This window comes from Gallus gallus, chromosome 4 (assembly GCF_016699485.2).
Source record: "Gallus gallus isolate bGalGal1 chromosome 4, bGalGal1.mat.broiler.GRCg7b, whole genome shotgun sequence".
Taxonomy (NCBI): domain Eukaryota; kingdom Metazoa; phylum Chordata; class Aves; order Galliformes; family Phasianidae; genus Gallus; species Gallus gallus.
Window position 1 is genome coordinate 75,998,821 of NC_052535.1, and position 16,529 is coordinate 76,015,349.

At 36.5% G+C, this 16,529-nt stretch overlaps 1 protein-coding gene across 4 annotated transcripts in view; it reads left to right on the forward strand.

The window, feature by feature from the left end:
- Positions 1-14,795, forward strand: part of TAPT1 (transmembrane anterior posterior transformation 1) — a 38,859-nt gene extending 24,064 nt beyond the window's left edge. For all 4 annotated transcript variants that reach the window (XM_015285736.4, NM_001031161.4, XM_015285737.4 and 1 more), the window contains 9 exons: positions 629-726; positions 879-948; positions 2,152-2,232; positions 2,746-2,855; positions 4,365-4,424; positions 5,476-5,544; positions 7,201-7,277; positions 10,108-10,268; positions 12,711-14,795. In XM_015285736.4, the coding sequence (XP_015141222.4) occupies positions 629-726; positions 879-948; positions 2,152-2,232; positions 2,746-2,855; positions 4,365-4,424; positions 5,476-5,544; positions 7,201-7,277; positions 10,108-10,268; positions 12,711-12,940 (956 nt within the window). In that variant the 3' untranslated portion in view covers positions 12,941-14,795. The remainder of the gene's footprint in view (positions 1-628; positions 727-878; positions 949-2,151; positions 2,233-2,745; positions 2,856-4,364; positions 4,425-5,475; positions 5,545-7,200; positions 7,278-10,107; positions 10,269-12,710) is intronic.
- Positions 14,796-16,529: the final 1,734 nt, after the last annotated feature.

Consider the following 16,529-nt stretch of genomic DNA (forward strand, 5'->3'; position numbering starts at 1 on the left):
CCACTTGCAGTAGTGGGCAGCTTTTTTAATACCTAATGAGTAGTAAGATGACAAGTGGTATCCGCGTACTTCATGGGAATGTTGATTTGTTTTGTGGCTATTTTGGGTCACAGGGCCATGAAGACAGTGATTTTGTAGTTTAGTTACATATTTAGTTACACATGTGTAGCTAGAAAACATTTCCTTAAAATAAAGAGAGAAATGCACACGTATGTGAAGTAATGTTACAGTGAACTGATGGAATTACAGATGGTGATAAACTCTTTCATTTTCCCATTTCTTGTGGTATCTTTGGGCTAAATCTGAGTCTTTGTGGGTTTTTTCCTTGTTTTGTTCTTTTTACTTTTTTTTTTTTTCTTTTCATATAATGTTGCTATTTCTCCTGTCTGATTGAATTATTTTAGGGGGGAAAAACCCCACAAAATTGCTACGTGCTGTAAAGCAGTCTGGATATATTACATAGATTTAAGATAATGCCCTGCTGCAAAAAGGCAGAGGTTGACAGGGATGGAAACTTCTTTGTGTTTATCTTTGGAAGCAAAATAGGAAAACAAATTTTGATACTGTTCAGTGCTGTTGTGCAGAAAAATTATTTCCCAATCTGCTTCCTTAACCCTGTTATCTGCAGTCCTGCATGCTATTCTTATAATGGTTCAAGCAACAACCCTTAACGTGGCCTTCAACTCTCACAATAAATCACTACTTACCATCATGATGTCCAATAATGTAAGTATATAGTTTTGTTGTGTAGCTATCCTAAATCTTTTCAGCAACCTTCATTCTAGTGTACCATATTGTCTATTTTATATTGATTGTCTGATTTGCTTACACCAGTTTATCATAAATAAAAACTAAATAACTGCTTTTAAAAATTGCAGTTCGTTGAAATAAAAGGAAGTGTTTTCAAGAAGTTTGAGAAGAACAATCTTTTTCAAATGTCAAATAGTGGTATGTATGGCTGTGCTAATCGGGGAAAATGTGAAATAAGAGACTGATTATCATTTAATATTAATGTTAGAACAGCTTTATCTCAAATGTGAGCACTCTCACTTGAATTCTGGGTCTTCCATTTTACTGTTTGGCTTAGTGGGACGAAAATGGAGTTCCACTTTTAAGAACACAGTAGTGTTCTTGAGGAAAAATATTTCCTCAGGTGGCTAGCTTTTGCTTGAGGTACTGAACCAAGCTTGGTACACAGCCAATAGCTTGTTATGTACAAATTTAAAATCTGAGTTTTGTTGAGAGTATCCAATATCTGAGTATCCAAAATCTGAGTTTTATTGTATTGAGAGTATCCAAACTTCTAAATCCTTGAGGTCTTCTGCATTTTCAAGAAGTTATCTTGTAGTGTTCTACGATAACAGTGGTTGCAGAATGCACACTGTTTGACAGTCATGGGGATGCTTCAGAAATACGTTTTTTAAAATAAATAATAATAATGTAAAGATGACATGAAGTTGTTGGCTTAAGAACAAAAGTCTTACCAAGTTACGTGTGCAAGAAGAAAAAAGTGAAGCAAACTTTATGGATCATTTCTAGAATTAAGCTACTAAACAAGAAAAACTGCCTGCCTAATATGGGAAGTCGCATCATAAGGCTCCATCTCAGGTCTCCCTGCTTTTCTGATAGCATTCTTACAGTTCTAATAACTGAGTTGATAGCATCCTGCCCTGTCAAGGTGGCAGTATAAAAGACTCAGAAGAAATCTTCTAAATAAGGCTCTGTAGTTGGCTTGAAAGCCTTTTTTCTAATCCTGGATCCAGTGTATAGCATGGGTGGGTGTTTTGTCTCTGTTTTTGCACCAGGAGGTGCTGATTCTTTTTGGATCAGACAAGAAAGGCACAGAAGTTATCAAGAAAGATAACTGTATTTTAACTTACTAACAAAGGTGGTAGCAAGTTGCAAAATCTTACATCTCTTCTGATGCAGAGAAATCTGAGTTGATACAGTATTGGGGGGGGGGGGGGGTTGATGCAGAGATTCTGTCTGTGGTAAAGTTTCCAGCATCCCCTTCTCAAATTTGATAAATAATTTGTGGAAAAGATTGTCTAATCTAAAATGTGGTAAATAAAGCCACAGAAGAATGCATATCCATGTATGTAGATAAATGTTTGTTTGGAGTTGACATCTTTTTTTTTTTTTTTTAACTAGATATAAAAGAGAGGTTCACCAATTATGTGTTGCTACTAATTGTATGTCTAAGAAATATGGAACAGTTCTCATGGAATCCAGGTAAGTAAACAAGCAGAAAAATAAAGTGGAAAACAACAAATTCCTGTGCTGTTGATAATATAATGAAATTCATAATTAAATATTAAATCAACATTGACTGGAATATAGGTTTTATTTTAATAAAATTATTACAGCTTCAGTGGTGTTGAGCGTGGATCTCTGTGGTGTATTTTGCTTGAGTGTTACTTATCTACCTAAATGTTCACTTACAAGTTTCAAACTACAAGTGCTATCCAGTATGTGTAAAGGCATACTGGTCAGGATAAAGCTTTATAATTCAGGGCTTTAGAAACTGATCTTAGTTGTGGCATTAATTGTATTGCACTGATAAGTTTCTAGAACAGCAATGAAATTCAAGGGAATTGGCACAGTACAGGCTAAGTGGTGATGTAAATTACAGACACTGCTTTGGGCACTTGAGGATTTTTGGCAGTTGATCAGAAGTCTTGTAATTGTCATTTTGAATACTGGAGTCAAATTAAATGGTCTAACTTATTTCTTCCCAATCTTCAGATCATCTTTGGGTGTTATTCCCAGATGTTTGCATGGTGGTTGCTTCAGAAATTGCGGTGGATATTGTGAAACATGCCTTTATTACAAAATTCAATGACATCACAGCAGATGTAGGTATTCTATTTGGAATATTTAATGCTATGTTAAGTTTACTTTGCTATTTTTTTATATTAAAATCAATTCCAGTATGGAAAATGTAACGATTGTTTTTGCCATATATAACTATAACTTGGGAAAGCTTCGTAACGTTTTGATCTTTAAAAGTTCTTCAGAAGTTTATTGTGTGCAAGAAACATGTCTGCTTCTAAAGTAGCAGTTCCAGATCCATGAACTTTTTGAAAGTACTGTGTAGCAGTTCACCTAATAAGCACAGTTCACAAAACTGGCAGGTAATTTTGTGAAGTGGTTACTGGCTGAGTTGGAAAAAAACAAACAGATTTTGTGAGGCTGCTGAGTTTCTGTTCTTGCATGCATGTTAAAGGTGGAATCTGAAATCAGAAGGATTTTCCACTGTCCCTGCAGCACAAAAATGAAACAGATTATCTATTAGTTTTTCACCCCTGTAATTTCATAGACCATATGTTATGTAATCCTTCCTTTGAGGTAGTAGATGAGATGAGTTATTGCACAGTGTGGCATGATACACTGGTCATTTGTCCTGAGCATTGTGTGAATTCAAATGCACTTGATAAATTAGCGAAGAGATGTTAGCATTTCTTCACTGTTAAAACCACTTTTCAGGAAATGAGGTCAAAACTTGAAGTGCTATCATTTCCAGCACCTCTTAAACTATCTACATTGTATGGTGTGGAAACAACTTGAACAGATGTACTTGATAAGTTCCCTTATGCCAGTGGCATTTATGGCTGTCCTACTTTCATATAGAAAGTTCAGAGAAGAGAAATAATGAAGTCATAGTAGCCACAAATGTAGCATGCTTCAGTGTGCTGACACAGCACGCTTGGGGTGTGGAGGACAGTAGGTAACACTTTTGCAAGGTTTATTTAATGAACCTGGTAGTGTTTCTGTATGAAGGTCTAATGACTTGTTTGCTAGGTCAGACTTTGTCAGAAGTTTTGAGCACCCACTGTGCAAGTTGCACTGCAAGTTATCCTTAAAATCAAGGCTTTTCTGTCTGAATGCATAGAACTGTTTTAAAAAGAGAAAACTTCCTTCATCGTCCTGATAGGTATTTCTTATTTTCACAGGATCACTTGCTTAGTGTATAAGTAAGCTTGTTCATTTGTTTAATTTGATCCCTCTGCTATCCTTCCTGTAGTTCAAAACAATCATGAATTGTAAGGAGAAAAGTAAACGTGATTCCTCGTACTTTGTGGTGCTGATTGTCTTCAAATTCAGTAAATGCTTTATAAAGCCTCACTCAATTCCAAAAGCATGGCAGTCTTATTTGTTGTATATATACATAAGTTATGTTACTACAGAAATGCAGGCTTATCTGTTGAAGGACGCAGTTAAATCTCAGGAAGTGTGTGTTTGAATCCTTCAGTCTGTACGTAAATGTTTATAATAATTTTACAGAAATATTTTATTAATTCTGTTGCTTCTGTAGAGTTTGCTAACGCATTAATCACACATCTGATGTGCTGGATTTTTTCCAGGTCTACAGTGAGTACAGAGCCAGTCTTGCATTTGACCTTGTTAGCAGTCGACAGAAAAATGTAAGCCTGAAAATGAAGGCCTTTTTTTTTTCTTGTATTAACTATCATAATTGTATTAACAGGATATTGGTATGTATACTTGGGTATACCTAATCAGCTTGCACAGATAGCTAGTGTGTGGATATTTGTACCGTGTATGTTAGTGCTGTTACATGGGTGTTTACAGAACACAGACTGCTTGTGTCTTTCATGAGTGCTGTTTCTGATGTGCTATTTACAGCACACCTCTCGAAATGAGTCTCTAATATACATGAGCGCTCTGGATGGATGCTCTATTTGTTAGCTTGATTGTCTGTGGTAATTCAGGCTGCTTTCCTGGGTAGGTTCGATTGCTGTTGGTAGGAATGTATTAGGTATGCCTAATACAGAAGTTATATACCACACAAACAATTAATTGTCAATAATTTGTTAATAGAAAAAGTTTTGATTCTGAATACTTTATTCCATCTCTGGATGATCTTCTATGCAAAATGAGTGCCTTTGTGATGCAACCCGACTTCAGCATGACTTTCAATCCTGCATTAAAGGTTTTGTGCAGAGTAGTTGTGTTTTGAGAGTGCAAATGTGACCATTTTTAAAGACTTTTAGGGCAGTTATCCCAAGTTAATTATAGGTATTTTAGAATGCTTTAAAACTGATGGTATGGTAGCGGCTTTTTATCCCTCTTAAGGGTTTTTCTTTATAATACTTGAGGATCATAGTCAAATTAATACAAAGAGGTCTCTAAGCTTGAAATGATGTACAACTGAAATATCATAGTGTGTTTGGATTCACTGTCCTAATTGTTGTAGAGACTTGTGTTATCAGCAATCTAAATATTCCACTCACTGTTAAAGCTGATCTTACTGGACATTATAGCATTACACTTTTTGGTCCGTGAGTACAGATATCTGCATTTGCATTTCAAAATGTGAATCTGTACACATTATACCACTATAGTGTTTGTCAACATAGATTGATTCTTATGTAGAGGATGTACCAAGCTAAAATGAGGTCATTCCTTTGCATGCATAGTTTCTTATTCTTCCTCTTTTTTTTTTTCTTTTTCTAGGCTTATACAGATTATAGTGACTCAGTTTCCAGAAGGATGGGTTTTATTCCTCTTCCACTGGCTGTTTTAGTAAGTTGTACCTTTCCTGTTGGTTTTCTATCAGTGAGATCTTTGAGAATGTGTTTGTCAGATGGCTAGCTCATTTTGATGTTTTGAGGACAGGACAATTTCATTAAGTAACTGAAGAGATGCTACAAGGCTGAGTATTCAGTATAACCTGTACTGCATACTAGTTAGAGCTTCACAAGTGTTAGTGAGTATCAGCCTATCATAAAAAGTTGAATATATATTAAATTTGTAGAACTCATCAGCACTTGGATTGCTGCAGTGGAGTTAAAGTACATCTGTGGTTATTACACATCTATTCCTTTTGGCAAGTATCCTGTTCATTCATTCAGAAAAGTCAAAGCAGCTGGTTGCCAGAAGGTTAGCAGTGATGTCCTGGGCTTTTTAGGTTCTTGCAGGAGTCCTTGTGGTTGTCCCTGTAATGGTATGTTCGGTAGCTGTTTTCTTTTCTTGGCGGCACTGTACTTCTGAGCTGTTCTTGAATACGTAGCTCTGAAGGAGCTGACCCTGTCACACGGACATGCTACTATAAAATAAAAATACTTTGTTATTGCAATTGCATCCATGTGCTGTCTGTTCTGAATTAACTATTACACAATGTTTTCTGTAAACAACTGCTGTGACTTCACCCTATGCACATGTAGACAAGCAGCAGTTATGATACTGGGAACACATACTTACTTTGCAAGCAAATATGTTAATTCATAATTTCCCTTGAAGACTGTTTGTGTGAATTAATTTTAAATGCAGTGTTTTTCTATAGAGATGGGGAAGGGGAAATACTATTTACAAGCTTTTCCTGTTTCTTATCCAGGATAAAAAAGAAAAAACTATGAAATTAATAGAGAGCATCCAGAGAGAATTGAAATGCCTTTTTCAAGTTAATTAGATGCTATCCTTGATAGTAACAGATTTTAATACAAACATTTATTAATACAAAGCATTTTGCTAAGTTGAAGCTCTAACTGCGAAATACTGACATTAAAAACAGAATTCAGGATCTTCTGTCATTTTACCTTGGGATTCATGGCCCTAGTCCACAAAACAAGTTTGTTTTCGTAATGTTCATATCTTCTGAAATGCTGTAGTTCTTTTACCATATCAGCACTTCTTGATTATTAGGTCATCTTCTGGTTCTTGATTTTTAGGGATGCTTTTTGATTTGTTATCTTACTAGAAATCATTGATGAAATAAGCACTAATCATAGAATGGCTTGGGTTGGAAGGGACCCTTAAGACTGTCTTGTTTCACCCTCCCCTGCTGTAGGCAGGGACACCTCCCACTAGACCAGGTTGCTCAAAGCCCCCTCCAGCCTGACCTTGAATGCTTCCAGGGAGGGGGCATCCACAACCACTCTGGGCAACCTATTCCAGTGTCTCACCACCCTCACAGTAAAGAATTTTTTCTTAATATGTAGTCTAAAGTCTATCCTCTTCCATCTGTAGTTTTAGCAGAGTTGTATCTAGATGCTGGTATAGTATTTATTTAAACCAAATTATTGAGTAGTCAGTGCTGTCAAGGGGAACATTAGAATAAATTATTATTAAAACATTTTTTTTCTATTTTTGCCTTGTATTTACCCAATATGCAGTTTGTTAGAATGTTCTGTTAATTGCATGCTGTGTGTTATAACTGTTTAACTTTTATCCTTCAAACAGCTCATGAGAGTCGTAACAAGCTCAATAAAAGTACAAGGAGTCTTAGCCTATGTCTGTGTTGTGCTCTTCTACTGTGGGTAAGTAAATGCACACAATCAGAAAGTATTTAGCATTATGTAATCAGATGTGGAAAAAAAACTTCAGTTGATGTGTCTGGCTATACATATAAACACCATTTATGTTGAATAGAGGAATATGTAAAATGCTTCTGCTAATAAACTAAGTTTGAATAAGATTAGTCCCTAAGTACTGTAAATTTATTTGAGGATTTTAGCCTTCAATAAGCAATTTAATAATGAAAATAAAGAATGGAAAGGTAATGGAAGGAGTTTCATGCAACGGGATGGCGTTTGTTTCTTGTCATAAAAGGAGAAATTCAATTTGAAGGGATGAAACTTCTTGTAAAAAGAATTGAAGATGCAATATGGCCAGCAGTTTAAGCACTCAAAGCAGACCATGCATTCTGTTTTCTGGTAGTTAAACGCATGGTTTCTTGTTATGTAGTTGCTATATGCGTAAGTGCAAGATTTGAGGCATATCTTTCTAGGAGGGTTGGGGCCAGTAAGTAATCTTTGCTAAGGAATATTCTGTCCTGTCACAATTAGAAGTTTTGTATAAAATCACTGACCTGCATGTGTCCCTTTACTGGCCTGCATGTATCCCTTCACTGTCTCGTCAGCTTACACTTGTGTTACCCTTAAATGCTCACTGCTCTGCACGTAATTCTGAGATGCATTTAGTTGTACTTTAAATCCAGTCTAGTTTGCTTGTCCTAAGGCACATGCTGGATAGACTATGGTGGTGGCCAGTTTCTAGGAAAGCTGAACTGTGTGAGTATTTGTTGTCTCCCAGCACTGACTGATTTTGGAACAATCTGCTCCTCCTAAAATTGACCGTGAAGAAGTAAGCAATTCAAATACCTGCAGTGTGAAGCTTCAGATATCCTGTAGTAACACACATGATAATTCATGGCATGACTATTCATATTTGCCTATAGCATTGTGGGAATATCTGTTCTAGTGTTCCAACTAGTTGTGTTTGTTACTAAAGGAAGAAAGACTTTTAGATCTGGGGCAGAAGTTCTTCAGGGATACTTCGGAAGAGCAGATTTCTGTTTTACAGTTCCTTATGAAAAAAAATGGGATCACTTCTCATTTTTTATGTAGGTAGACTCTTACGTCTACTGTAACCTCTATTACCAATAGAGATAGAACTCACTCTGATGTGTCCAGGGCGCATCAGTGTAGTGACCCTTCTTTTTAATGTCGGATAGCTAGGAAGTTAATGTAAATAGGTCAAATGTTAAAATGTTAGCCATATTCCTCTGCATCATACTTGAAGTTTTTCCCCAGAATACATCATATTCCCCTGAAAACACTAGCCCCCCAGATCATCATATTCATGCTGGGATATGCTAAGTTCAGCACCTTTTTTTCCTACTGTTCCACTGCTTCTGTCCTGGAATTTTATGTCCCTGTAGCTAGGAGGATGGAGGAAGGAAAGAAGTACAGTGATTAACATACAGGATAAAACACTGTTCTTTGAAGGCATAGTTGCTAGTCTGTGGGGAAGCTGCAGTGTGCAGTCAAGGACAAGTACATTTGGTTGAACAAGGGAGAATTGTAGGATGGGGAAAGAGGCAACAATGAGGGCTTTCTTTAGAGATTTGGACCAAAACCATTTTGTTGGGCTGTGTTCAAGCCTATAATTAGAAAGTTTAAAGTTCTACTCTACATGAATAAATAAATTTGAGGTTTATTTTTTCCTTGTTGAAGAGTGAGAACACATTCTAGTTTCCGTCATTACTTCAAAACATGGTATACACCCACTGTTTCTGGACAAAAGCATATATTAGATTTAAAAAAAACAAACGTAAGACTAAACTTTTGTTAAGTTTTAAACTCAATAAGATAGATGAAAAAAATAGGAGAACTTCTCAACTCTATTTCTACAAAATCTGCCCTGATAACCAAATAGAATTATAGATTCATGGTATTCAGCCTGTATAAGATAATTGTGGTTGCTTTGATACTAAAATGTTTCTTCTCAATACTGAAATGGTCTGTGCTGTTCTTTCTTCCATTTCTCTAAATTTCTTCTAAAAAGAAGTGCATTACATAAAATTTCCTTAATGTGATGTACTTTGTTTTTTGTATTTAACAAACTGTGATTACGTTAATTCAGACAGAGATGGTAATGTTGCTGCTTAAGTGTGTTTGGGCCACTGTAGGATTAAGCAGTCACACCATTCATGGATTTTCATCCATGAACGTTTACTTATTCTCAGATCTTCCTTTTAGTCTGTTAGCAGTGCTCATAATAAACAGATTCTCAGATTTTTACTGAAATTCATGCTACAAATCAGTGATAACAGAAAAGGAATCTGCCATCAACTGCACTGTACTACCACGAATGTAATGCTGCCCCTTGGATTTGTTGAACTTTATGGACTGTCTTTTGTCATACCAAAAAGGACTTTGTATGATTAATCTGGGATTTATGAATGCTGGATATTTGTCATCTTGTTTCCAAGTCTGCTACCAGTCTTTGTCTGAGTACACTTAAGGTTACAGATTTAACAGTAATGCAGTTATCTTGGACTTGCTCTGTTGAGAGCCCTTTTTAATTCTTTGTTGAAATATTTGGTGTATTAAATGGCTTAGCCTTCTCTGTCGTTCCATAAAACTTGATGTTTTCTTCTAGGTGTCTTCTGAGGGGCAAAAGAAGTTATTTTTATGTGCTGAACCTGAAACAGAATATTAAGAAAAGCAAATTAACTTTTGATCTTACTGCTGAAGGATTTAATTTCTCAGCTAATTGTTCCAAGATGGCAGTAATGATATGCAGTTCTTTTAATATTAATACTTCATAATGCATGTATTTAAATAAATCCTTTTATTTATCCAGGTTAATATCCCTAAAAGTCCTTAACAGTATTGTATTGCTGGGGAAATCGTGTCAGTATGTAAAGGAAGCAAAAATGGAGGAGAAATTATTCAATCCTGTCCCGAGTGCCTCTGCAGGGAAGCCAGCTGGCAAACCACAAAGCATGTTTAAATCTACCCATGGTAAGCTTGAATGTCTCGTTCTGTTTTCAGCTGTAATGAAAATATTTTCAAGTTAAATCCAATGTTAAACCAGATGTGTGCTGCTATTGGTCCAGCAACAGAGTGTGTGGCAAATTAATTGTACAGTATTACAAGTGTAAGCATGTCTGCAAGTAGAATGTATTGCCTTTAGTTCATGCAGCATCTTTTGCTTGTAAATACTCTCAGTTCAGATTAAAAAAAAAAAAAAGCCCTACCCTGATACAATGGAGCTGATAGAAATGCCAGTGCTACGCAAGTAAATGCTTACATGCAATCTCTGGTAGTGCTGAAGCTTGATAAAGAAATATTCCATTCATTATGTAAATTAATCTAAAACATGATACAATATAGACATAGCTATTTATAATTCTAATGAACACATGAATGAAAATCTTTATGAAATCTAAATAGGCATTTCAGCTTGTCTTTACCTACTTTGTTTTAAGCATGTGCAGTGTTGCTTCCTCATATAGGTCCTTAGCGTTAGTGGTTGATCAGTAATTGGTTTGAGGCATTACATTATGTTCCTGTGACAAGTTATAGAAGAAAACAGAAACTCTCATTGTTTCAGTCAGCAGAGTTGGTTTGTATATCTTCTTCTATGTAGAGTTCAGTGAGAGCCCAGATCTTAACAGTCAGGTATTTATTGTGTTCACTCTTCTGCTTGCCAAAGACTTGAACAGCTTGAAATGTAAGTCATCAGAGTACCTTGCCAGCAATAGCAGAGTTAATAGTCTGTCAGTGCTTCAGTTACAATTCCCTTTATCTCAGCTGCATGAAGTGACATCAGGCTGTAACATGGTGCAGACGTTTCCAAATACCTTAAATTCATAGAGCTGCTTTAGTTTCAGTGTAAAAGAATGTGATAGGAATTGGTCTGAATGCCTTTTGCCTTTCATTAGAGAACTGTATCATACTGACGGTAATGCTTTAATTAAACGTCCTAAGACTACACTTGGATATGAGGTTTAATAGGCTGTGCTTAGAGCGACCCTTAAGCTTACAGTAAGTGAATCCTGAAGACTATTTTTAACTGAAACAGGAGGAATTTTACCAGCTCAGTCAGCAGAGATGCTTATTTCCTCAACTTTATAATTAGAAGTAGCAACTAAAAAACTTCATTTTATTTAGATTTTTCTTAACTTCCATCAGTGATGGGGAGGCTCAATTTTGAGTCATTTTTCAGTGCTTCATACCCTCTTGAAGCTCTATATGTATTAGAAACCTCAATTACATTAAAGAATGATTTCACATTCCTTAACTTGTGTGTCTGTAACATTACTGCTGAACTCTGCAATATTGATTAATCCTTGTGCCTCACTTACAAAGTCTTTTCCATATATTCTCTCTATTCATTTGTTACTAGAATAAGTTTAAGGTAATGAATAAATAAACCATGTCTAATTTCTATCAACCTATAATGTAAGTCAGCTTTTCTCCTGAAGCTGCTTGGGCAGAAAATGCCTTTGTAACAAAGAACCACCATTGGAGTAACTTCTTCCCTTTTTTGAGGCAAGCTTTGTACCTTTGACTTGCATAATACTGTGAGGGGTAATCCTTCCTCTTCAAACAGTACAGCACTGCTATTCTGTCAGATAATTTTTCATTGGATCACTTTGCAGCACTCCGAACAGTGGTCAGATTTCTTCAGATTCCCTTAGATACTTGGTTAAGAGGGGAAAGTGAATAAGGATGTTTTATTTCACACTTACTTGTGTTTGCATTTTAATTTTTTTTATGTTTAACAAAATGTGGAAATAGTACACAACCATTACTCATTAAATATCTTAAGTTGTCAGGACCAGTGATGGATTCCACTGAAGTAAGAGGCAGGAATAGAAATAGCTTTAGTAGTACTGCTTTAAGATCATTTGCTATTGAAGTTTGTAGCTCTGCATGAGTCACTTAATCATCCCAAGAGAAACCAGGTTTACTATACGTATGTAGAGAATTAAGCACATCTAATTAATTCTACAGAGATTCCTTTTATTTATCTCAGTAGAGAATACTTGTGTGACTCACACAGCGACTGTAAAAAATCTTGTTGAAGCAAACAAAAATAGACTGCACAAGGATGCAGAGTCAAACTTCTGGCTACTTATTGCAGCATACAGAAGGGTTCAATAAAACATCTGCTTATGCTGTTACTCCTTATCTAAACTTCTTTAGAATTCAGTTTTTATCCTTTATCATATTAGGAAAAACCATCCTTGTTCATCACTCTACTTATGTTAAAACTAAGAAGAGAATAGTAGCTTAGAAGTTACCTGACTTCCACAAAACATTTTTCTATCACATCTGCTTCTTTGATAGATTGCACTTTTTTCAGGACAGCTTTGGATGAACCTCAGTGTTAAAGATGCATCAGTATATCTGTGCTAAATTCGTGATTATCTTTGCAATTGTCTTCTCTTCCAACAGGGTTTTCCACAGATGAAAATGGATCTACATCAGTTACCAATCAGCCTGTGCATCAGAAAGACAGTCCGCCGTCTTTACTTGTAACAAGCAATTCTGATCAATTCCTGACAACTCCTGATGGAGAAGAAAAAGATATAAGCCAAGACAGTTCAGAATTAAAACACAGGTCTTCGAAGAAAGACTTGCTGGAGATAGACAGGTTTACTATTTGTGGAAACAGAATTGACTAAGTTTTTTTTTTTTTTAATCAATGTGCTGAGGATACTGAGCTGTTGGGACAGAAGATGCTACCAGAATGGACAGTTGCCCAAAAAGGCACATAAATATTTATTTAAAAACTTAAATTATTAATGGCAAAAAATATTAATTTCTTTCTACAGGTATCCTGGCTTGGGTCAGGTCAGGTTAACTTGCCTCTTGGAAAATGTGGTGGATCATGAGTCTCTAGCCTGGTGGCAGAGCTGCAGTATCACTTGTCTGGAAAATAGACTGGGAAAAAAGCATTATCCTGTTGTGCATTATGAAACCATGCTTCCAGAACATACTACTTTTTGTGAAGGTTCTTCCAGTGTAAAGATACTCCTGGAAGTGTATGACAGCATGACAGGAAGCTTGCCTTTCCAGTTTTCTTGTTTTATTAAACACCTGCAAAGAGAGTTCAAAACTTGTGCTTATTTCAACGTTCAGCATTGGCACATAAAACATTAAGACAGGATAGTTATTCTTATCAACAGAAAATCTTTTGAAGGTGTGTCTGAACTAATCAGGATGAAAATTTGCTGTTAAATGAAAGATGTACTGCATACTATTTTATCTAAATGCCAAACACCCAGGAAAGATCTCAAATACAAAATACAATGAAGGTCCTGCTTAACTGGGCAAATATGAAGTATAATCACTTGTTGTGTTCAGCTGTGTGTCCTGCAAGACAAATTATTTATAAAAGTATTTTTAAAAGCTCAGGATTTTTTCTTGCTGTAGGAAAAAGAAATAAAGGGGAGTACATGTATATGTTGAGGAATGACTGTGTTATTTGGGATTGTATGAATGGCACCGATGCAACAGAGAAGAATATTACACTGCTTTTTGTTTAACTACTAAGAATGACATCTGTGTATTAACTTGCCTGAGAATATGCTTGTAAAAGCACATACTGACAATCAAATCAGAAGTATCCATTTTAATTGATTGGTTTTAGCCAAACTCACATAGATGAACTAACTATGAAGTGCATTTAAGCTTTACAATGCATCTTACTTTCTGGAGTGAGGAGCACTTGTGGGAGAGTTGATGAAAGGCTGTTTAGAAACCTGAAACCAAGAATGAAATACATTTCTTATCTAAACTTAGGCCTCAGAGGAAACCCTGTGGTTAATGGTAAATTTTTCACATGTTATTATTAAAACACAGCATTAACTTCAAATGCCTTTCAGGTTTTTAAGTTAAGCACCAGTTTACCTTCCAAGGAAAAGTATCATCCAAATACTTCAGTGCTGAACAAATTATGACAACATTTATCTTTCACTCTTTCACAGTTTGTCGTAGAAAAGCTGGAGTTTATTTGATTGATGAATATAAAATGTGAGTATCATGTGTATGCTGATCCCTGAAACTTGCAGGACTACAGTCGTTTAGCAAATGGGGACAACAGTGCAGAACTGGGAGGTATCCAAGCAGACCTGGTCATGAGGTAGCTTTGCCATACAGGTTAGTGTGGTCTGCTCTGCTGGAAACTTGCTGCAGTTTGTCAGCCTCTCCACTCCCATGGAGAGTGGGTGGCGTAGTGGCCAAAATCTATGGTGGCTGTTCAGGGAAGGAAAAAAAAAAATGACTTGTTCTGGAAAAACATGTGAAATCCATAATTTTTGATGTATTTTATACTAATTGGAGATGTTCGCATATTGAAATTCAGATTATCTGTCAATTTGGTGTATCTTATTTCTGAATTACTTAGCAGTTGCTAAAGGAAGCTTGGAATTGCTTTCATTTTTTTTTTCTGTTGAATGACATTCTGTATCAATTTTATAAGTGCATCTTGTGTGAAACTCAATAAATCCAATTTTGTAATATTTGTTTAAAAAAGGAGAAGTACAGTGTCAGCGTTTCTTTGTTAGTATTCATAGTTGGTCAATTTGCAGAGGACTTACTGTACAGTGAAGGGATAACAGCTCTAAGGCCAAAGGATGGCCCAGATCCACATGTTGGGAACCTTTGTTGCTTTGTTTTTACAATTCAGTTGTAATGCCTCGGCTCGAAACAGCATAGCTGGGCTTCTGAATATGGGAATTATATCTGCCTTTGTTGTGTGTGTGATGCTGATGTTGTTCACTTTAGAAATCAAAATAATCCAGAGGTAATACCTGAGGTATTGGAGTAAAGGATATTGCAAATTCAGCACTTTCTGTTCAGCTCTCTAGAAGTGGTGAGGGCCCAACTGGGCATGAATCTTTGGCCTTTTGCTCCAAACTCTGACTGTTGTTGTGTTCCTGGGATTAACCTGGAATATCTAGCATGGTGTATTTAATGGCAGGTTGCACCGGAGGATGAGCAGTGACTAAATGGAGTTCTTCAGTTCATAAATCCTTCCACAGTTAAAATCTAGGCAGTTCTGATGCAAGCAGTGATATCTCAGATGAAGTCACAGTTGCCAAATTAATTCCAAAAGCGGACACTGAATGCGGCATATATTCATAATGAGGATTATTAATTATGTGAGTATTAAGTAACAACTGTGTTTTCTGTAGGTTTATTTAATTAATCTTCTGAAGCCGTTCAGATGTTCATCAGCCAAGCAGAACTTCCCCTCCAGCAGAGTAGTTTTACAGTCAGAAGGACGCTGTTTTCACGAGTGTTTGCATCTTAACTGCAAGAGCCTGAAACTTGTGCACTTTGCCTTGGTTGGGTTTTTTTGTGATGCACAATTTCCTATATTCTAAATATTTATTTAGAAGTCAGTTTTCGTGCATCGTACTTCTTTAAGTCTGTTAAAGCCGTTGTTGGTTTTGGTTGTGGCTGATGCTGCAGCTCAGCTGAGGTCTTGGTACAGTTCTGAAGCCAGTTGATGTGGTAAGCAAGAATTGCTGCAACTCAAGTGTAGTACAAATGCTGTCAAACTGTGGAATTGTGTGAATCTTAGCAACGTTTGGTCTTACAGACCAGACTATTGTGAGTAAACTAGGAACTGTACCAACTGTGGAAGCATTGGGTACTCATGGGTTTGGGAACGCTCTTTGTAGTTACAAAACAGTTTTTGCATAGAACTTGAGATGAATTGCTTTTTCTTAAGAATTTGGGCTGTGTTAATTTTGCTGCCTATAAGGAGGTTCTGATTACCAGGCAGCTAACAAGGGAGGCTGAAACAAGCACTGCAAGCAGTGCAATGGCATCAGCTTTATCACAGGGAAATCTTCCTCTATATGTAGAGGCGTGTGATGCCTAGACTGTATGAGATGGTTAGACTATGATCTCAAAAACACCTCGTGTATCATTTCTGTGTCTTTTTCTCTCCACAAGAACAGTATCTTTTACCTGTTAAGCCATTAAGCTCGAGCCTAGCTAGACTTCTGGGAGGGGTTCAGTGTCTGCTGTAGTGTGATTTAAAATAAACGCTGGCAGTTTTAAGATGAATCGTGAATTCATAATACCAAGGCTGCACTGTTAGTTAGAATCATAGGACCCTTAGAGTTGGAAGGGACCTTTAAAGGTCACCTACTGCAACTCTCCCCTGCAGTGAACAGGGACATGCACAGCTAAATCAGGTTGCTCAGAGCTTGATCCAGCCTCACCTTGAAAGCCTCCAGGGACAGGGCATCAACCACA